This window comes from Neolamprologus brichardi, chromosome 20, assembly GCF_056152115.1.
Source record: "Neolamprologus brichardi isolate AB-2024 chromosome 20, ASM5615211v1, whole genome shotgun sequence".
NCBI classification, from domain to species: Eukaryota; Metazoa; Chordata; class Actinopteri; order Cichliformes; family Cichlidae; genus Neolamprologus; species Neolamprologus brichardi.
In genome coordinates this window covers 17957346-17980043 of record NC_142123.1, presented here as the reverse complement: position 1 = coordinate 17980043, position 22698 = coordinate 17957346, and the positions used below count along the sequence as shown (strand labels likewise).

Sequence of the window (22698 nt, the reverse complement as noted above, 5' to 3'; positions counted from 1 at the left end):
TTCACTACAGAACACCAAAAAAGTTTTAAACTGAGGAAATGAATATAGCATCCAATCTGATTTTCAGCCTTGTTTCATTGTAGATATTTAGACTTCTTTTTTAATGATATTGTGTATTGCAGATTGATTGATTGATTGATTGATAATATTTTATTAATCCCGAGATGATGAGAAACTCAAAGTCTTTGTACAATTGTACACTGAGGAATGTTATTCAGAAATAATTTCACAGCAACTTTAACGAGCAAATAAAATTGGCGATCATGTTATTGTAGGATATTGTTGTGGGCCCACTTATTAATTGTCGTTGTCAGACCTAGCTCTACTCCAGTACTGTTTTTTTCTTTCTAGTTTGCTGTTTGTCATTTCTCTTCAACCTTCTTTTCTTTCCTGTCTTGGCCCTAACCCCCAAGATGGCTGTTTCTCCCTGACCCTGTGTCTACCTGGAGGTTTCTTAATGTTAAAATGAGTTCCTCCTTCCTAGGACTGTTAAGTCATTGTTAGCTTGTTGCATCCTAAAATATCTGTCACCAGTTCACAACTGTGATGTGAACTGGTGATATAAAACCTGAACTGAAATGAACTGGATTCAAAGACAAGAGGCTGTTGTACCAACACTTTAACCCTCTCAAGGCAGGCGTTGCAGATTTGCAACATTAAAAGCTAACAACCTGATTACCCCACATACATATTTTATGAGTTTTTTTTACTCGGAAGTACCACTGCAGGTATTCTTTTGTGCATAAGCAACAAAAACTTAATTTGAGCCTGAGAGGGTTAATGCTTTTGATGCTAATGCTTTATTAGTTTTATAAATCCATTAAATGTTATGGATGCAATCTTTGGCCTTTCTACATGGCACTGGAAACATAATGTTTAAACATTTAGTCTTTTCACCCTACATGGATATATTTCAGACATGTTATTTGGACTGGATTAGTATAATTAAAACAAAGTAAAGTAAAAAACACAACTAACCTGTGATATGAGGACATGTTTTATTTGGTCCTTGTCATTGAGAACCCAATAATAGCTTTGTTGCAAGCTGCACTGCTATCATGTCCATAGAGATTCCACAGCCGACCTGTCTGAGACATTCCCTAAGATAAGACTGCAGTGGATGAAAGAGACTAAGGGAGAGGGAAAAACAGAGAGTGAGAAAGGGATAGCGCTGCCAGTAAAGCAAGAGAGAAAAAGAGATACAGCTCAGTGAGGAAATAGAGCAGAAGAATATGGGCATGACAAAAAGGAATCCAGCCTGCCTCCAGATGAGTGAGAGCTGCAAAACAACAGATTAGAGGAGCCTACGGCTTGTTCCTATGGAAACCTATGCCCAGGGAGACAGCAATGAGAATGCAGCAGATTGTAGGTCAGACACACCATCAGCGATCCAATCAGAAATAATCTATCTTGACTTATGGGTCAGTAAAGCTGGTGCCTTTCTTTGGCTGCTCTCACTGTTGGGGTCCCAGCGAGCAGAGCAGTGCAGAAAGTGGTGGATCATTTTTAAAAACAAAGCAACAAAAACTAAAACCTCTATGGCTCATGAGGTAGGGTGGCATTATAGGAAGCCCATTCCTGAAAGACTTTCAAATAATAAGAAATAACAGAGTGGAATAATTTGCAAACAATTTAATTAATTTCAATTTAGTTGAATTACCAAAAGCCAATTCACAACAGCAGCTGTTTCAAGGTGTTTTTACTGTAAGGTAAACTCCAAAAGTCACAAGATCCCCTACAAGCAAGTACGGGGTGATGGCTGGAAGGAAGATCTCCCTTGATCCAGAACCAGAACCCTCAAACATTTTTTGGAACTTTATGGCAGCAAGACCTCTCAAGAAAGTTTGGACAGAAGAAACAAAAGGCTGGAAAAGTACATGGTACTAAAAAGAAACAGCTGGAGAATCTTAGGGACAAATTAGATTAATTGACAACAGTAAAAGAAGAGCATCTCAGAAAGGTGTAGCTTCTATGTATATTACACAGTGTTCCCACTTTGCACAGGTTAGGCCTGCCTATCTAGCCATATATCTATTAAAGACATATGTCTGTCTGTAAATAGCATTTTTTTTAAAGTCCACAGTGCCTTCTAGTGGCTTGGAGAGGCACCATTCTGATTCATTTCTTTCACATTTGAATTATTTGTTGCTGTAGTCACTGATTTGTGCTTTATCCTACATAAATGAGTAGATATTAAAATATTTAGTAATACTTTGTTGTGAGCTGTGATTCTACCTTTTGTTATTATCTAAAACAACATCTATATGTGCTGTGGCGTTTTAGTATTACAGCGATGTTGATAACTTGAATTTAAAATGCAAAAATGATACAAATTCTTTAACATTGTTCTGACTACTTAATTTACTCAAATTGTTGCTGCTGAAAATAGCTCTCTTGCAGAATCAACAGGAAGTGTTCAGAGGGTGAGGGTTCAAGAGGTTTCCATTCCACAGCCTTCCTTACGTTTAGTGGTGTAGCCCTGTAGATTATGACGTCATGGTAAAGTAGGAATAGATTCCACTCTCTTATTGGAGCTCGGGATAACAGTCAGGATTAAGTGCATGTAGTAGATGGCCAGTAACTGCTCATGAGCAACAGAGGATCAAGCGGCCTTGCTGACTTTTCTTCTGTGTACCTTAAGGAAAATAATTGGTGGATTTTTCTAGTCTGATGATGAAGAATATCATAGAGATAATGAGGGGCTTCTGAGGAAGGCGTCTTTTCACTTCATTGGTAAGCTAATCAATCTCTAATGCAACTCATGTTCAGGGACATTTTTATATGACAACACAAAAAAGACAGACTAAATTTTCAAATGGCATGAAACATACTAGCATGCATTTGAGCTATGGGTTTTATGTTGGAGTCAATATCTGATAAAAAAAATCACTAAAACATTTGTACAACTTTTTTATAGGCTTTGCCTGCTGTCTGTAAGAACCATTAAAGAAGATGAAGGTGAAATGGACCATGTTTGGCATGATTGTCTTCTTTCTGCTCTCTGTAGTCATGACCTGCTGCTTCATTTGGCAATATAGGAAGCCAAAACTGAAGACAGGTAAAGAGCTGCTAGCCATCATTGGCTTACACTCACATGAGATGTACAGTGTTTTTTAACCTGTGAGCTGGGCCTTCTTATCCTCTTGGTGTAAGTACTTATATGTAGGAGCTGCAGCAGGATTACACAAAGCTGGAAATAGCAGCAGGATCAGCAAGGAGCTAAAGCAGACTTTAACTTAGGCGGAGAGATAGCAGTGTAGTGTCTGATGGTGTAAAACACACTGGGACTGAAGTAATATAAGAAACAACCCAGGTTTATAACTTTGTGGCCCTAGGAGAATTAAAGCATTACATATTTATAGCACCTAATAATGAACAATGAGATTGTTTTGGGGCTCATGTGTACGCGCTGAATTTAATAACCGCTTTTTATTACATACGTGTTAGAGTGAGTCCCTTCAGTACATTAGAAATTGCATAACACTCCTGTTATTAAAACAACATTTATTATTAATGTATTTCCATTACTGTATTATTACATGTTCATATTTAATAACAGGCCTAGTCAATTAAAAGTGTGTCAACTACCAACCATCCAAACAGACAGACCATGATATTCATTTACTGTTACCTAAAGGGTCATCAAAGCTTTTTTTGTTTTTAAAGAAACAGTCACTGAAAAATGCTACTTTTCACATAACTTGTAAAATAAATATGGCTTGATTTCATATCCTCAAGTCTCACACCAGCAGACGCTGTTGATAATTTACACTGGTCAGGCCTAACATTCTGACCGCTGACAGGTGAATTCAAAAACATTGATTAAGTCTTCATCATGAATCCTGTTAGTGGGTGGGATATATTAGAGAGAGAGTGAACATTTTGTCCTCAAAGTTGATGTGTTAGAAGCAGGAAAAACGATTAAGTGTAAGGATTCAAGTGGGTCTGACAAGGGCCGCTTTGTGATGGCTAAAAAAATGGATTTCCAACACTGCAGCTCGTGTGGGGTGTTCCCGCTCCGACAGGGTAGCTTAAATTGCAAATAATGTTAATGCTGGTTCTGATAGATAGCAATCAGAATACCCAGAACATCACAGTTTATGAAGCATGGGGCTGGAAAGTTGTAGACTAGTCAGTGTGCTTACGCTGACTGGTCTACAACAATGGACACAGCAGCATCAGAACTGGACCTTGGAGCAATGGAAGAAGGTGGCCTTGAGGTCCTGCCATACATGCTAATCCAGGATAATGCACCCTGTCACAAAGCAAAAATGGTTCAAGAATGGTTTGAGGAGCACAACAAGCAGTCTGAGGTGTTGACTTGGGTTTTGGATTCCCCAGATCTCAATCCAGTTGAGTATCTTTGGGATGTTCTAGCCAACAAATCAGATCCATGGCTCCACCTCGCAGCTTACAAGATTTAATGGATCGGTTGCCAATATCTTGGTTCAGAGACCACAGCGAGGCTGAAGGAACCAAGTTGCTGAAACTTCTCTTCAGATTGTCCAGTGTGTTATACAGGAGGTGGGAGTATACAACAAGCAGTTCTTCTGAACTGACAAATTCCCCTAGAGGTCAGAATCTTTAGATATGTTGATGTTTGGTAAATGTTTTTGTTTTTTGTTTTTTGTCTTTTTTTTTTTGAAGGGCCCTTCTACATAAATATGATAAAAGGATACATATGTAAACCTACAACTGTAAGATCTGCTATCACAGATGGACAGGGCTTCAGGTTTCAGACATGATGAGTCTGCCTTTGCACCTCCTTTTACAGAGGGATTCACCAAAAAAGTGACAGCAGAAGAGATGTGTCCTCGCTTTCCGGAGCCTGTGCCACTCAAACATCCCATCACATCACTGAGGATTGCATTAGAAAAAGTAAATTTCTGTTCTGGAAATAATGAGTATATATTGAAATGTTGTTGAAATGTTACCTTTGGTCTTAATAAAGCTTCTCCTAACAGATAGATATACTCTTGAGGTCAAGAATTCACACCACCAAGCTACCTTCTATATCAGCAATCATGGTTTTAAATGACTCAATTCTATGGAATGGAAACTTTGGCAAGAGGAACATGAGCCACCCCTCCTCACCTGCACCCAACGAGTACACAGCGTACAGGTGAGATGTATTATTTTGCACAAGGTATAGTACTGAGGTATAAGAATATGACATATGAAGAAAAAGACATATGAAGAAAAAAATAAGTGGTAATTTGTCTAAATGAGTCCTAAAAGGTTTTCATAATACTAATAGTTTAATTTAAATAATTACTACCATGCATACTGTAACCAGCAGTGTGATTCTTCTATTTGATGTGAGGCACTGGGATTAGACCATAATTGCATAAGGCAAGCTTTCTTTCTGTGATGTGTGCAACTAACCCATTAAGTATGATAAATGCTCAAATCTGTCCAGTGGAAATATTATGCATTAAACCAGGATGCATTTATATATGGCACCATTTTATTGTGGTGTGCTTCCTTGCATTATTGTGACAACAGAATTGCAAGCCTCTCTAAGATCTTCCCCACGTTGATGCTATACAAACTATGGGAGGATGGTCTGGTGGACTCTTTGGATGACCCTCTGGAGAAGTACTTAGACAACTTCACTATCAAGAACCCACTGGGTAAAAGCAGGCAACCAACATCCTCATCAGTCAGGACCCTGGGCATCAACACCCCTGCACTCACCCTGCGCAGGATGTCCAGCCATCTCTCTGGTAACCCCACAACCATTTTTTTGTATACGGCAGTCATCCTTGATCCATTAAACCAACGCAAATCAAATAACTGTTGAGCCTGTGTAGCCAGTCCAGACCTCTGAAGCATCAGTGTCACAAAGACTAACTAGTCGCATTGGGAGGGACACAGATAATCCACTTACAGAAACTTCACTGTAAGTCCTAAAATAATAACATCTTTGTTTGATAATTAAAAGAAAAACTATTATTTTCATTGTTCAGCTTCCAATTCAAAATGACCATTAGAGATCAGAAAGTGAATGCCACCATTATATAGCAGAATGTTGCCGTGGTTACCACTGTCACCTAACCCAACAGCTTCCTCCCAGAGACATACATGTTAGGTTAATTGGTTATTCTACATTTCCCATAAAAGTGAGATCAACATAGTGCTTGAAATGTATAAAATAACGCGCTGCATGGATGCACAGTTGAAATAGGACTTGCAGCCTACAGTGCTGTGAGTGGTCAGCAACAAAGTCTGCAATAAGCAGCACGCAGGGTAGTGGTGACATAATTGTGTCTCAGTTTCAACCAGATGACATTGTGTTCCAGGTTTTGTTTTCGGTAACTGGTTATTAGGTTTAGGAAAAGACCTTAGTCTGGGTTTAAAAAAATCTCAGAAAAGCTTAAGAAATGTTTCTTAAATGTAAGAAATTATGAATTTTCTAGTTTACCAGACTGATGATACCAATACGCTACTCACATGACAGCTAAAGTGCAATTAATTTTAAAGAATTAACAGCGATAGGGTGGCAATATGTTGCAGTGGTTCGCAGTATCACTTCCCAATAAAAATGCTTGAAACAGACTCCAGGCTGGTTGGAGTCTGTCTTATATATTGTCTCTGACTTCCTCTTACTTTCTAAAGAGGTTAACTGGTGATTCTAATTTGTCAGTTCATGGTTGTCTGTCTCTGTGTGTTGGCCCTGCATTACACTGGCAAAATATCCAAGGTGCACCTTGTCTCATGCACTACAGGAGCTGGGATCGGTGACTACCCTGAATTGGATAAGCTGTCCAAAAACTGATGGATGGGAAGGAATAATAAGCTACTTGAACAAATAATAGGATCATTTTTGACAGAGAGATAGACTTTTCCCAATATAGGCAAAGATGGCTGATGAGGATGATGCCGTTACTGTTTACATAGATAAATATCTCAGTAAACAGTAACGGTCAATATAGGCCTGACACAATATAATTCATAAAGTAAGCACACGCCTGCAACCCACTGCAGCACGACACAACAAAAGCTGCTAGACAAATGATGAAGGAAAGGCAATGTCATGGTTTTACAGGGACATATGTGCAAGTCACAGGAGGCAGAGTAAAAGACCGATCTTTAATAGTGAGCTAAAGGTCTTACATAGGTGACCGATCAATAGCGCTCTCAATCGTTATGAGTGCCTCAGTAAATCTGTAGAGCTAAAGAAATTTAAAACTAATATCCAGTATGTGAGTGATCACTTAATCATGTGATTACTGACAAAAACCCTACCACAAGAAATAAATGTGCATAGTCAGTGAGCTTTTAATTTAAATTCTCCTGGAATTATATAGCATTTCTTTACATCAATAGTTGCCTTAAGGTGATATATATTATAGGGTAGAAGCCTACAGAGCCCACCTGAGAAAAAGTATTTTTTATAAAATGTTTAGGTCAAATGAAGGTTTCATATACAAAGTTTGGTGAAATATTTTCATGAATCACTTTACTAAAGCATAAAGTCATGAACAAAATACCTTATTCAATAAGGTTTGACATTTCTACAGGTTTACCAAGAAGATTAAGGTCAACTAATCTTCTTTGGAGTGGAGACACACGGGAAGCCCTTAATTTGTTACAGGATGACGTCCTTGTAGCAGATCCAGGAACTAGGTAAGTTACCTTATTTCTTTCTCAGTATTTAAAGCTTCATTTCTTTGATATGTTTGAAAATTGGAGACATATACCCCAGTGTTTCCCAACCACTGTGCAGCGGCACATAGGTGCCCAGTGGAAGATGATCTGGTCCCACCTGAGTAGTACTCTAAGCGATTGGCATGAGAAACGGGCAGAACAATTACATTCTCTTCAACTAGAGGGCAGTATAACCAAATGCTCTGATTAAATAGGTTGCCAACTGCCAGTAAAACAGAAGAAGAAATTACATAATAGTCATGCTGTGAGATGATGGTCAAAGGAGCTTGCAAAGAAAAGCGTCTGGACTTCTTTAAGTTACTTGAAGACGTTTCACCTCTCATCCGAGAGGCTTCTTCAGTTCTAAGGTCAAATGGTGGAGAGTCCCAGATATAAACCTGGTGGGAGTGTCCCCCCACAGAGGGACAAAAGGACCCCCTGATGATCCTCTAATCGCCTGAGCCAAGGTGTCGAACTGGGTGTGGGTCCTAATCAGCCAGAGTTTCGGGTGAGTTCATTGTGAAACCTGGCTCCACCTTATCATGCGAATTCCTGAGGTCAGATGGCCCAGGGTGTGAGTGGGCGTTAAGGCGTCTGGGAAGGGATCTCAAAACTGGATTATAGATGGCAGAGAGTTGGTGTCGTAAACCACCGCCTCTGTTCAAAGATGGTCGCTCACAGTGGACAAAGATGGCTTCTTTCACTCCTCTTTCAAACCATCTGTCCTCTCTGTCCAAAATGTGAACATTGGCATCCTCGAAAGAGTGTCCTTTATCCTTAAGATGCAGATGGACAGCTGAATCTTGTCCTGTGGAGGTGGCTCTTCTGTGTTGTGCCATGCGCTTGTGAAGTGGCTGTTTGGTCTCTCCAATGTAGAGGTCTGGGCATTCCTCGCTGCACTGTACGGCATACACCACATTGTTAAGTCTGTGTTTTGGCGTTTTGTCTTTCGGGTGAGACAAAACGAGAGGACAGATGGTTTGAAAGAGGAGTGAAAGAAGCCATCTATGGGGAAAAATGATCAATAATCATTTTGATATTTTGATAATTTTGTTTGGTTGTGTGCCGTGTGATATTTTAATTTTTTAATGTGAAATATGTGCTGTGGTTCCAAAAGGTTGGGAAACACTGCTATACCTAGTATACAGACTATAATAGTCTAGTATTTTTTTTAGGTACTCTGTACCCAACGAGAATTTGCCAACATCTGTAAGATGATTTTTTCTTTTCCCCCAGATGCCACTACAGCAATGTTGCTTTTCCTTTATTAGCCAACATCTTGGCCCAGAATGTGACTGGCACTGACTTTGAGAGCTGGGTTTCAGACAACATTCTGAAGCGGCTCAGAATGGAGGACACTGGTTTTAATTTTACACCAGCAATTCAGAGGAAAATGGCTGTGGGCGTGTACAGCAATGGAAAGCAAGCTCCCCTTTACGACCTTGGCTGGTACCGGCCTGCAGGTCAGATGTATTCCACAGCAGCAGACATGGCCAAACTTATGATGACTCTTCTTGGTACATATGATGTCATTCTGCTCCGCCAAGACACCCTGAACACAATGATGACCCCGATCATCCAATGCCACAGAGGTTACTTTGCCAACTTCACTGGCACACCATGGGAAATAAGTGAACAGTTTGGCTACAGCGTGGTGAGAAAGGATGGTGACCTGGATGGATTTGCTGCTACCCTCTCCCTTGTACCTCGGCTCAAGCTGGGATTGGTAATCTTGATGGCAGGAGTACGGCCAACAGACAAAGACCTTGTGAGCCAGGTATACAGCTACCTAATCCCGGCACTTGAGAATGTTTTCAGGGAAGCTCAACAACCTGTCAGAGCACCACCTGACCCAGCTCCATATGTGGGATTTTACACTTACAGGAATATGACATTCTATGAGATCAAGGCAGATTCAGATGGTGTGCTGCTCATGCAGCAGTTTGGACCACAGGTTGACACAACTGTCCCATCTAAGTATCAAATTATTAGGCTGGATTATCTGCAGGACAGGGTTTTCAGGGTGGTGTTTGAGAGGCCATACCCTTGCAAATTGAAAGTAAATAATATCTCAGTCTCCCTGGAGGCACAGGACAGACAGCTTTTCAATTTTTACCTTTTCAACAAGAAAGGTGTGGCACCAGGGTTTGACTGCCCTGGACTCAATACATATAGGATGATGAGGATAGCTGGCAGACCATACTTTGCCTCATAAAGACTGCACCTTTAAACAAGTCCATTACTAAAACTGTGAACTGTATCAAGGAAATATGCTGTGAAAAACAGTTTTTGGCTGTGTAGGCAGTGTCAAGACTCTCTTGTGCAAATCTGAAATCATCAATCCAGGCTGTGTTTTAATATTATTCACTGATAATCCTCTGTTCGTAATATTGATTTAGTTTTGTATATTTACATTTATTTTTGAAAATCATCCTTTTACCAAATTGTTGGCACAAGAAAAGCAAAGTTTCATTATTATGCATATTTTTTGGTCCTGCAGTGTTGCAGCATCACTTTTTATCCAGATCCTAGGGGAATCTGTCTATGATAAAGTGGCAAGAGAATAAATAAATCTGATTTTGTAGTCTGATTTTTTTTTATCTGTAAGCATGATGTTTTATGAAGTGAAAACATAAATATACGTACATGATGGTTTTCCACATTTACTAACCCCCTGAAGATTTGGGAAAAAGATTTCAAAATTTATCAGCCACAACATGACAACACGTGAACACAAACAAGGTTAAAAAAAAACCAAGGGTGTTTTTTAATTTAATAAGAAAAACTAATACACAGCTAAGTCATCAGAGGCCTGTATTACAAAGTAGGATTTTAGCTTAACCCAGACAACTTCAGGTTTAACCCTGAGCTTTCTGTACTACAAAGCTGGATCACTTCTTTCCAGGGTAAGTCGTCCTACAAGTCATAACTTGTGCTGTGAACCAAACCTGCTCCAGATTAGTGATAAGCAGGTATGAAATGACCACCTAATGACCAATCAGTTCTCCAGAAAATAGCATCAGCATCCTCAGAAGATTCCTCGGACCTCTGCAAGGAGAGAGAGAGAGTGTGTGCGTCTGTTCTAAAAGCATTAATATAAAATAGGACACCTGACCTCAAATCAAATTTGTAGGTACATTGTGTTTGAATTATTTCTGTGCTTAATCTTCTCTCTGAAAACCTTAAACAGCACAGAGTCTGTACCTGAAAAAATAAACCAAACAACTTTCACTTCACGGATTCCAAACTGTTCAACCTGAGCTGTCCCTCTGATGTACTCATTTTTTAATTCTGTCCATCCTGCTCATCTGTGATGTAATCCTATCTCTGTCCTTATACATTGATGACTGAATTACCTCAAAACTGTTCATGTTAAGTACTTTATGAATGAGAAAATGAATCAGAGTGCCAGTTAGCTGATTCAGGTGCAGCAGGATGGGAGGAGTCACACAGAAACAGTACTTTATTCACCGTGCCCAGTAACGTTGTTTTGCGCTGCAGCAGTCTGTGCGACAGTGAAGTAAAGAAATTGTCCGTTGTGATGTTTCTCCCATCAACCAAAAACGGCTGCATCAGTTTCATGACCACGTTCTCTGCCAGCCTCTCTCCCTTCTGACGACTGGGGTCCTTTCCCAAGTAAGGAGATGTTTTGGAGACATATTTGGTCTCTAAATCCGTGGCCATCCAGAACTTGATCCCCAATTTGTCTGGCTTGGTTGTGTGAATGGACAACAAACCTTGGTAGGGAACAGCTGTTCATCTATGGTCATGTGTTCTCCTGGAGTGAAACTCTTAGCACAGTTCTTGTTGAAGCTTGTCCAGATGTCGGAGATCGTCGCAAGTTTGTCTGTTTTCACCCGTTCTGCCTGTGTGTCCTTGTCATCAAATCGAAGGTGTTGCATAATAGAAATGAATCTATCTCAGGGCATGATCTCTGTGATTACTGGCACCAGAAATCTCAATGTCACTCATGTCACAGAACTTTTCATTCTGTTTTCACACATTTTTTTTTATAAATAAAACAGATTTGTGTTTCCATATATTGTGAATGTGTGTCTTTTATATTTGCAGGTCAGTCAATGTGTGGGATATTTTGTATAGACACGGCAGGCATTTCTGAAGGTTATAACACAGAGGTTTGGCCTGCCTTGGATCTGAGCTGTGGTTTGCACAACAAAAGCAGTAGGAGAATTGAGCTGACGACTTGTGAAAATCTCAGCAGGGGTGAATAACACCTCGGGACTTGCACCAGAAAATAAAAAAGTCAGTAATTCTAGTGTTAGGACTCATCGGTGAGGTAAAGTCCAGTCCAGTCTATATCCTTAAGGGAAGAATATTTTCAGGAGACATGACTGAAGCATGGAAACAGCATTGTGTCTTCATAGCCTGGCACTGAGGTGGATCGGCCAGTTTCAGGGAAAGCAACTGTGGATCTATGCCGGGAGCTTTTGCTTGTGGGTGATTCTCCCCTAATGGAGGTTCTGAAATTATAATTTCGCTGAGATGGCGAGCGACTTGAGCCACTCTATAACTGGATGGAGCAGAGAGGAATTCTGATGGGGTGAATAGATGTAGAATGATTCCCAACAGGTTCCCCAGGATGGCCGGTGATGTTCGGTCTCTCTGAAGCCTGATCATGTCATTTAGAGAGAAGTGTTTTGGTTTCTTGAAGTACCTGGAGGGAATTTGATGAAAGTGAGCAGTAGAGGTTTTCGTCTGATGGTATGAGGGACGAGGGGCCCATGGTGAGCACAAATCATTAGATGCTGATGGGTGTTTGCATAAAAAAAGATTACAAACAGCACGTAAATGGAGAACCTGAAGGAGCGTGTCTGAGGTGTGGTCCCACTCCTGAAATTCAGATAAATTATCTTTGTTTGGTATTGTGGTCTTGTCATTTCTGAAATGTGTTTGACAAAATAGTAAAAAATCAAAGTGTGGAAAAGGAACCATTCAGAAATTGTTTTCATGCTTAAATTTATTGCAAGTGAAGGAAGCACCTGAAGGGTAGAACATACAACTTTGATGCAAAGAAAATAAATCACACTTTTTCACGCTTCGACAGGAATGTTGCTCTTCATCACTGCAAATGTCCTTATTCATGATATCAAACTGTGTTTGGTCATATTAGCCATCAATATATAAATGAGGCTACGTCCGTACACATACACAGCATTTTCGATCAGTAAAAACTTCTGCCAGGGTGAACATTTTCAAAAACTACATTTCTACATTTACATGTTGGCAAAGAAAATGAATATTTGTCTTGTAACATCAAACATGTTTGCTATTATCTCTTCTTTGATGTCAGACTGTGTGCTGTGTTATTGTTTGTGGGATTTCTTCAAAACTAGGGTTATATCACCACCTGCTGCTTTGGCACATTCTCAAAAACACTTGAGACTGATTGTGCCATTTAAAAAAAATACCTGTGTACATGTAGATGTAGCCTAAGTTGCTTTCTTAGGCATGGATTTCTTGCAAGCAATGTTCATCAACCTGCTAAAGTGCGCCACATTTCCTCTGTTTTAATAATCTGCTTATTTTAAGTGTGGAGGCAGGGGTGGAACAATACACAAGTTAGTGATGATTATAAATATAGACATCTTAACACATTTATTATAGCACCACCCAGTATACGCTTTACCTCACAGATGCCCAAAATTAACAGCATTAGTACCAAAATGGTTAACCTGCAAGTATGTACAAGCTCTTTAATCAAAACCATATAATACTTATTAAACTGATGATAGTGTCATAAAAAATGTGAAAAAATGTAATTATTGTTACTTGAGAATTTTAAAATGTATTATTTTAATAATGTTCTTACTGAATAAGATTCAGAAATTAGAGATATTTACTGGCAATCATGAACCAAAAATGAGTTTTAGTAACTTCTCAGAAAAAGTTTAGTGCTGGCTTCGATTTGGGTGTGAAAAACATGAATTCAGTTTGTGACTTCCCTAATAGTCAAATTTTTGGCAGATCTGTCTTTTAAATTTGTGAAGCACTGTAGGTTTGTTTGTCTTTATAGTGAAAATGCTACTAAACTAGATGTGACAGTAGGTGGTGGCAAACACTTCTTTTCTGACATTAAGCCAAATGTTCATTTAGTGAGACTTTACTTCAAAAGGATTATATTAATATAAATGTTAGCAGACAAAATGTTAATGTCACTGGACTGTACTTTTCCACTCATGATAATGACAGTGTGTCAGCAGGATACAGATGTTTGCAGCCATCCAGAGCTTAAGCCATAGAAACCTTTGCCAGTCCCTACTGTAATCCCTGCAGTGCCGAGAGAAATTCTCACTGAGTAGTACGGATGGCATTTCCCTTTCTAACAGATAAGGCAATATGACACCAGGGAAGAGTGCAGCTTGATTGTGTAACCTCCTACGCTTTCTGGATCATCACCTGGAATTTACCTGCAAAGGCAGAAAGACATTTTTTGTGTTAGCTGACACAAAAAGAAGAAATTCACATTGGCTTTTCATTTTTTCCTAGTTTAGTTCAATTTGAGTTGCACTATATGAGTAGACATGTTTGCTACAGTGGTGAAAAAGACTAAAACAAACTGCTATTTGATTAACCTTTCACTCAAACTTAAACATCAGTGTACTATTTCATTTGCATATGTGCAATAATCTACACTACTAAGGCTACGTTCACACTGCAGGTCTTAATGCTGAATTCCGATTTTTTGATCAAATCCGATTTTTTTGTCTGCTTGTTCACACTACAAATAAAATGCAACAGCAAACGCGCTCTAGTGTGAACGCTCAAAGCGGCCCCCATGCACAAAAGAAGGCGTCACACACAATGCGCTCTGTTTAGACCCAGAGCAAACAATATTGTTTGACTGATGGCCCTTAATATAAAGACTTTTGACTTCACGTTTCCCAATTTTTTGCTTTAAGTTATTTTGTTATTTACAAAATAATGTAAATAACCTAATAATTATCCTTATTGCTGTTTAAGAGGGGAGCGGTGCTTCAAAGGATAGTTGCAGATTTCTGTCAGAATCTGCAGATTATACAGTACAAATAAAATGTTCACGTTTCTCCAACATCGTCTTCCAAACAGTTTCACTGACATCTACACTGGATGGCCAGGAAGCGTTCGCGATGTCTTCTCGGGTGCTTCTCCGGCGCTGATAATTGGCGTCTGTCTTGTGTCAGTGACGTAAAAGACGGATTTAATGTGACATGACCATTCAAACAGCAGTCTAAAATGTTTTAGTCTGCTTTCTAAAACATCGGATATGTATCGGATTCAGTACCACATACAAAAGTGACCCAGATCAGATTTGAAAATATCGGATTTGCGCCGTTCACACTGTCATACCATGATCGGATATGGGTCGCATAGGGTCAAAAAAAAAAAAAATCGGATTTGATGCGCTTTTGCCTGCAGTGTGAACGTAGCCTAAATCCCAGCCCCACCTTGCATCCATCTGTCACCTCTGCCTTCACTTGTTTCCTGTTCATGATTTCCAGACATCTTACAGACTACCATCTGATGCTGCCTAGCTACACACATTTCACCACTCTCTCCCACACTGGTACCCTCTCTACCTACCTACACACTAACTACATTCAATATCACCACTTTGACTTCTAGCTTCAAACTCACAATCCTGTCTGACATGCTCTTCACCTCAGCAACACTATTCACACCTGTGACTCTGCCCATAAAAACCAAAAACTATACCTTACTTTAATCCTGAGTCATGTAAAAATCACACAAGTATTCTCCATTTAAAATATCTGAGGCATATTTCAATCATGTGCATGGGCAACACAAACTTCTCTTTCTGAACCAATCAATGGCATTTTAATGGAATTTATTCAGCAAATAAAACAAACCCCCAAACGTCAGTTTGGAGATGACTGATAAATGCTCTTTAAAAAGGTTTTTGAATGACTAAATCCTTACATGAAGGCATGACAGACACCTCAGAAGTCACAATACTCTTCACTCCCAGATTGGATAGAGCTCCTCTCACCAAACCACATGTGAAGGCCAGATACTGCAGGAGGAAAACAGTTACTTCATATGATGACAGTGAATGGTCTCACATATAAAACAGGGTCACAGTATATGAACACCTTTACTCTTATCAGTTCTTTCGCACTGCACCTTCTGTATAAGGTATAATCCAATCCTTCTATATCTCAGCCTTGGTTCTCTCTGCTTTGAAAGTCCACGTTCACTATAGCCATTTCCTTCAAGAACTACAGGCTGTAAATACTGTGGCCTGTGGCACTGGTTCAAGCTATATTCTAAGCAAATAAACTGTTAACAAAGAGTGAATGAGCATTTGATAGTCAGTACTGAACAACAGGAAGACTGAGACCGAATGTAGGTAAACAATGTGATTGCAGCATTAATCACATCTGTCAAAACATCACTCATGTAAGACTGATACAACTTATCATGTTTGGCCATTTACACAGAGATAAAAAACAAGCAATTCTCTGTTCTGAAACTCATCAGTTCTCCTTTTTTTAAAAATCAGTAAACCTTGATAAGAAGGGCTAAAGCAAAGGAAAGTCGGGCTTTCCTACATTTCAGCTGCTATGAGCTCCACAACTGTCCATGAATCTCAGCAGCATGAGGTCCAGCTCTCTGCTCTGTGCTGTGGGGGTGTTGAAAACATAACGGAGAGACTGTGAATCACTGAATAGAGTTTTAGATTCGATCTATGGCGTCTTGTCTCACTGGCACAAGAAAAAACAAACAAACTGCTAATTGGAAGGTTTATGATAAAGGAGAACTAAAAGTAATCTGAACCTATCCATGTGGCATTATCAGAACTGAATCAGTCTGTTAGACAAAGTGCTCTGCTGTCTGTCAAGTAAGTGGTGCAGAAGCTGGTCAGGATCCATCCATACTGGTTAACAGTTTGTTGAGTGACCTCCTTTTCACCACAGTTTGAAAAAGCTGTCCAGTTTGCCATCAGTCACAGAGCCAGCCTTGCTAGTAAGTTTATTCAGTCTGTTACTTTCACCAGCTCTGATGCTGCTGGCCCAGCAGACCACAGCACATAGCGCACGCTTTTCTTACAGATTCTCTCTTTTGGTGTCAGTGTCTTTCAGGACTCATGCTGTTCACCTCTGATGGTATGATGTGCTACTGTGCATGTACATGTTGTCTCAGTAAAAGAGACAGTTTGAGAAGTAGGGGAAGTCTTTTAAAACAGACCAGTAAAATAAAAAAAGCACCTTTGGGGCATGTTCCAAGTATTGTTTTCCCACTGACAGATGACTCAGTAATCCAAACTTATTGTCCTGCAGAACATAGATGCCCTAAAACACATGATCATATGATGATATATGACATCAGCAATGACACGCATCAACAGAACAACAAACAATCAATCTGACAGGAAGTAAGGCAAAATATCACAGTACTGGCATTTATATATTACAAATATATTATGGATGGCAAAAAGGAATTATCATTTGGGTGGCTGTAGCTCAGGTGGTAGAGCAGATCAGCTACTGACTGGAAGGTATGTGATTCGATTCCTGGCTCCTCCAGTCTGCATGCCAAATATCCTTGGGCATCTTGCCCAAGGATATTTGGCATGCAGACTAACCCCAAATTGCCCTCCGATGCGTTCATCGGAGCGTGAATGTGTGTGAATGCTTATTAGTTGCACTTGAGTTTAGAAGTGCTTGTATGAGTGGGTGTGATTGGGTGAATGAGGCATGTTGTATAGAGCACTTTGAATACTCCGGGAGAGTAGGAAAGCGCTATATAAGAATCAGTCCATTTACCATCATTTAGATTTGTCAGAGGCTACATTATTAATAAAAAACAGGATTAAAAGAAGAGAAAACAGACGACCTGGTGATTGGTTCGAAGGTTGTCGATTTGCTTCTTGAATACACAGGTCCAGAAGTCTTTACATATAAACTTCATAATGTCCAGCTCATCCTTAAACCGTGCTGTGTCTTTAGTCATTCTAGAAGAAAACAAAGAGATGGGTAAATTAAACTACGACATCATTCATTGACTTTCAACGGTCTGCTGGCTGTAAGACATCATTTAAGGAGAATGCGCCTAGTACAACTGTGCACATGACCCATAAACAGAATGCTGTCTGTGTAAGTGTTCAGACAGGTACAGGGTAGTTTTGAGAGCTTGAAAAGAAAACAACTGGAGTTCTTTAGAGTTTTGCCTCTCATCAGTTCAGGGAGTGCAATACGTAATAAACCCCTTGTGGTGACTGTCCCATTAGAGGTGATCCTGACAAACTCCCTACTGACGCTATATGATGTGAACTATTTACTCACAAATTCAGGATTACCTTGATTTTTAATCATCTGAGGCTACATGTACATGCAAAAACGTGCTTACAAAAATGGAAACATCTTAACAAATGATCAGCACATTTAACAACACTTGTCATAAAGTTGCCTAACAGACAACAGTAAAGGAACTCCTTATAATCAGAATTTAGAAAATGTATTTGGATTTCATTAATAGGTGACACTGTTTTATGACAAAGTCTTAGTGTAGTTTCCCTGCAGTAAGAAATGGAGGATGTGGACTGAGATCTGACAGATATACTATGAAGCCAGAATAATGACTTGAGACTGTCAAGTCTGAGTGAAAGTGCCTCTCTTTTACCTGCTAAATCACTATGGCAACAGAAAATTTCCATTCAGAATTTAAAATTCAGAATTTTGGTTTAAAATCAACTGAAAAGTACCATGTCTCTACTAATCGTTTTACAGCACGTTTGATGCACAACACAGATTCTCTGCGCAGTTTGTTGAGTGAAGCACAAACTGTGCGCACTTCATCAGGGACTGCGTGTGCTAAAATCATCAAATTAAAGATTTGGTGCAGCAGTAACCTTTTTGTTATTTGCAACAATGTTTTACCATCTTTTATGCTTTGATGCATGCACAATCATCCAGGTAAGTAAATCCCCAAAAATTGGTTCTGTTCATCTGGACATATGAACATTTCTCCCATTTCAGTGGGAGAAAAGTTTCGTCACTCATCCAAGTGACAAAACGTTTCATTCAAGTGACAAAATGGGAGGTTTGGAGTCTTCTCACACCCCCGTTTTCTCCGGCCTGTTGGAGCGGGGGGGCTGGGAGGAGGAGTTGGCCGTCCGATTGGGGTCTGGAATGTGGGGCCTCCCTGCTGCTGCGGAGTCGGGGCGGTCTGCTTCTCCCCACCGCAGGGAAAAGGGTAACACCACCTGGGTCTGGGTGCAGTTTCCCCCTCCAGGGGTACCTAGACCCGGTTCTTAGAGTACGCTTGGGGAGTGTGATTGTGTGTACAGTGTCTCTCTATGTCTGTCTCCACGTTGGTTGAGTATTGAGTAATTGCCTATGAGAGCATGAGGGTGGGAATGGATGTTTGTATCTGTGTGTGCCTGTTTGTCTGTGTCTATATGTCAGGTTGGGTATCAGACGCCACATCTCTGGGGACATCTCAGGCCCTCTAAGGTATGGAGGCCTATCTCCCCCCACTACTTCCCCTGCCAGTGGCAGATGCCCTCAGACATCGGTGCGTTGGTGGTTCTTTGTGTTCGGGGATGGGCGCCCAGGTACACACCGGCTAACTCCTTGGTGGCTGCTTATCGGGGCCTGGAGCCTGGGGCTCGCTCGGGCCACTTCAGGGGTGGGGTGCCCTCGGCCTCTCAGCCTGGGGCTCGGTCACTCTGGCGCAGCTGGCTGCCGGCGGAGCTCACGGGCACGTCACTGCAACCCCCCCTGGCTTCTGCTCCACGGCTGCTGAGTGACCCCTCATCTGGGACTCTCCTGAGCTCTTTCTGGGATAGTGGCGCAGCTGCCCCTCTGTTGGTCTTCCTTGGTCTCTTGTGTTCTGGGGGCCTCTGGATGTCTGGAGTCTTGATCTCCTCCATACCTGCTTCATGCCCTGGAGGACGGGGATGTGGCTCCCCACACCCTCTAGCAGATCATTACATGAAGGAACCTTTTAAAAACAAGCGCGTCCACGCTCACAGGTGTACACACGGGTGCTCACACACACAAACTACACCCTTTTTGGCTCCTACCTCAAAGCAAAATGTGCGCTGTCGATATTACGTGCTGCACAATAATGTTTAACATTTAGCATTTACTGTTATATTCCCATATATCATCGTGATGTTGTTTATTCTATTGCTTTCGTTTTCTTCTGCTTGTTTTCTTTTTTCTTTCTCAACAGGTGATTGATATGTGTATTTTTTTTGTCTGCTTATTTAGTTGGTTTTTGTTTTTTTGCCCTTTATCCCCGTCCCTCTTCTCCGCTGTTTTTCCCCCTCTTTCTTTCTCCCTTTTCTTTTCCTCATTCAAGTCTGTCCCGTATCTAGCAAGTGAAAATAAAAAAATAAATAAAATAAACAATAAAAGGTGAATCAAATAGACCATTACGGCAAGGCTGGGATGGTCAATTTGGTAAAGTAAATCCGCTGGGCATCTTTCTTTGCCTTTAGACAATAATTCTGATGGCAAAAGAACCAAACGGGACAGGCGCAAAAAAAAAAAAAAAAAAAAAAAAAAAAAGACAAAATTTTCTCCCACTGAAAACACTATGTCCAGATGAACAAAACCAATTTTGGGGGGCATCTTTTATGCTCTTCAGAGATTTGTACTCACCATTTTATCATCTTCATAATGAGGTGAGATGGCGAAAGCAGACGAGTTTATTCAGTGTTCACTTCCCCACATTATGCAAAAACACTGCCACACCAGGAAAGCAATATCATATAGAACCCTCCACAGCACATCTTCAGGGGTCTATGCAACGATGGGTCAGGGTTGTTTTGGCAGCAGAGGGGGGACCAACACAATATTAGGTGGTGGGTCATAATGTGATGTCTATCAACTAGGCAGCTCTTTCTCTTTCTTTAAAAATTTAACACATGTTGGGGTCAACTTGAAAGAAAGGCATATGTAAAAGAGAAATCATAGATCAAATATGATGTGGTATTTCAATGTGATATTTAGAATGCCTATACATAATTTCCCAAGTGTTGGCAAACAAAGACATTTTATGAAGGTTTGATTCTGATCCTGGTCTAAAGTAGGGCTGGGTGATTTGAGGAAAATCCAATATCACGATACACAATATATGTCTAAATAACCTCCAAAAATAAAAGTTATTTTCAACCATATAGTGCCTAAAATTTGCACTGGTATACTCATTCAAATCGACCATTCAATATATTTGTTTCTACTTTGAATACAAAAAAATCTGAATGAATTAAAATTTTTATTTTAACAGTTTTAACATATTAACATAACTATTAACATTAACATATTTTAATAGTTCAACCACTCATTAGGGTAAGTACCTAATCAGCCAATAAAATGGCACCAACTCAATGTATTTAGGCATACATAAGACAACCCAGTGAAACTGAAACTGGGCACAGGAATGGGGAAGAAAACTGACATTGAATGTGGCACAGTTCTTGGTGCCAGAGGGGCTGGTTTGAGTATTTTAGAAACTGCTGATCACAGCAACAAAAAAGTACATCAAGCAAGAATTCACGAGAGAAAATAAAACAATTGAAATTAAAAAAGGTGTTCTTTTGTGCTTATAACATACACAAAATGTGATGTAGAGGCTTAATGACGCATTTGCAACGTGTGGGAGAGAAAAAAAGTCATGGTGAATTACATGCAGACAGCTTAATACTGAGTATATTCAATATATCACCCATCCCTAGTCCAAATTAACAAAAATATCCAAAGTGATATTTAGAATTCCTATGCGCTACATTACCAATCGTATTCACTCACCCATTCAAATCACTGACTTCAAGTGTTCTAATCACTTTCATGGCCACAGGTGTATAAAATCAAGCACCCAGGCATACAGAATGCTTCTACAAACATTTCTCTCTCAGGATCTCTCAATTCCAGCCTGATAACATGATAGGATGCCACCTGTGCAACAAGCCCAGTCATGAAATTTCCTCGTTGCTAACTATTCCACATTCAACTGTTAGTGATATTAGAACAAAGTAGAAGTGCAGGGAACAACAACAACACAGCCACAAAGTGTTCGGCCACATAAACTCACAGAGCAGTGAATGGCAAGGCGCATAATGAGCAGAGGCTGCCAACATCAGTCGTTACAGACCTCCAAACTTCATGTGGCCTTCAGATCAGCTCAAGAACAGTGCTTTGAGAGCTTCGTGGAATGGGTTTCTAAAGCCTTCCCAGAAGAACTGAAGCTGTTATAATTGCATAGAGTGGGTCAACACCATCATTAAACCGTATGGATTAAGAATGGGATATCACTCAAGTTCATATGTGGTTTATGACCAAATATTTTCGGCAATATAGTGTTAAATGTCACATGATATTTTAAGTCTTCATACATTTTTCTTTCGCAACTTTTGACCGATAAATCATGAAGTTGACCTTAAAGACCCTGGTTCTCTAAAGACAACACCACGAGTGTAATATTGTTTCCTGACTGGCCAGCCGACTCGACTGACCTGAACCCCAGAGACTCTGGGGGTTTTTTTTTGTTGTTGTTGTGTTCATTAATGGTACATTAATGGTTCATTAATGGCCACCCACCTACAGCTGTGCATTTCGATTGCATTTTCTGAATGGGAATCCATGTTGTAAATCAGGCTTTGTACATGTAGTGCTTTGATTTGTCGAAGTAAACGGCATGCATGTTTGCAGCAGTCAAGGTTATTACCTCTCTATCAGCCCTTGGCCCACTCTGAATCCAATATTCTCCAATTTAGTGACATTTCTCCCACTCTCCTAAATACAGGATAAAAGACAGAAACATTAACAACAACACCAAATAGGTCACTAAACTCCTACTGAGAGCTTCTTACCGTCTCTCCTTCTGCTGACTTGTAAATGTACTGTATCACCTCGCTGTGTAATAACTGGAAAGGAGCTTCGTCTGCCATTCTTCCTGCTCTAAAGCCAGCTAACGACGTTGTCAGTGGTTAAATCAGTGTAAGACCAGGAATCATATTCCTTCACATAAAGTCGAACAGCTACAAACATTTAGCATAAACAACTACTTCTGCTTCCTTGT

General features: G+C 40.2%; 2 protein-coding genes across 3 annotated transcripts; one reads left to right on the top strand and one right to left on the bottom strand.

Annotated features, from left to right (window-relative positions):
* The first annotated feature begins 1522 nt into the window (after positions 1 to 1522).
* LOC102792637 (beta-lactamase-like protein 1) lies at positions 1523 to 10359 on the top strand. 2 transcript variants are annotated; one of them, XM_006807170.2, is made up of 8 exons: positions 1523 to 1550; positions 2642 to 2733; positions 2918 to 3058; positions 4775 to 4878; positions 4965 to 5122; positions 5506 to 5726; positions 7524 to 7629; positions 8887 to 10359. In XM_006807170.2, exons 3-8 carry the CDS (start codon positions 2953 to 2955, stop codon positions 9863 to 9865), a joined length of 1674 nt encoding a protein of 557 aa, XP_006807233.2. In that variant the 5' UTR covers positions 1523 to 1550; positions 2642 to 2733; positions 2918 to 2952; the 3' UTR covers positions 9866 to 10359. The 2 variants fall into 2 exon arrangements, with proteins under 2 accessions (XP_006807233.2, XP_006807232.2); XM_006807169.2 differs by lacking the exon at positions 1523 to 1550 and having other exon boundaries at positions 2612 to 2733.
* Positions 10360 to 12610: 2251 nt separating this feature from the next.
* On the bottom strand, positions 12611 to 22698 carry trappc6b (trafficking protein particle complex subunit 6B). Its single transcript, XM_006807168.3, has 6 exons — positions 22490 to 22698; positions 22345 to 22412; positions 17506 to 17623; positions 16878 to 16961; positions 15589 to 15682; positions 12611 to 14078 (listed from the first exon to the last, which is right to left on the bottom strand). Exons 1-6 carry the CDS (start codon positions 22565 to 22567, stop codon positions 14047 to 14049), a joined length of 474 nt encoding a protein of 157 aa, XP_006807231.1. The 5' UTR covers positions 22568 to 22698; the 3' UTR covers positions 12611 to 14046.

Coding starts and splice junctions, on each gene's coding strand:
- LOC102792637 (XM_006807170.2), top strand. CDS start 2,953: ATGAAGGTGAAATGGACCATGTTTGGCATGATTGTCTTCTTTCTGCTC. Junction 3,059..4,774: donor GAAGCCAAAACTGAAGACAG/GTAAAGAGCTGC, acceptor CTCCTTTTACAG/AGGGATTCACCAAAAAAGTG. Junction 5,123..5,505: donor AACGAGTACACAGCGTACAG/GTGAGATGTATT, acceptor TTGTGACAACAG/AATTGCAAGCCTCTCTAAGA.
- trappc6b (XM_006807168.3), bottom strand. CDS start 22,567: ATGGCAGACGAAGCTCCTTTCCAGTTATTACACAGCGAGGTGATACAG. Junction 16,962..17,505: donor ACCTTCGAACCAATCACCAG/GTCGTCTGTTTT, acceptor CATGTGTTTTAG/GGCATCTATGTTCTGCAGGA. Junction 15,683..16,877: donor ACTTGGAACATGCCCCAAAG/GTGCTTTTTTTA, acceptor TTCCTCCTGCAG/TATCTGGCCTTCACATGTGG.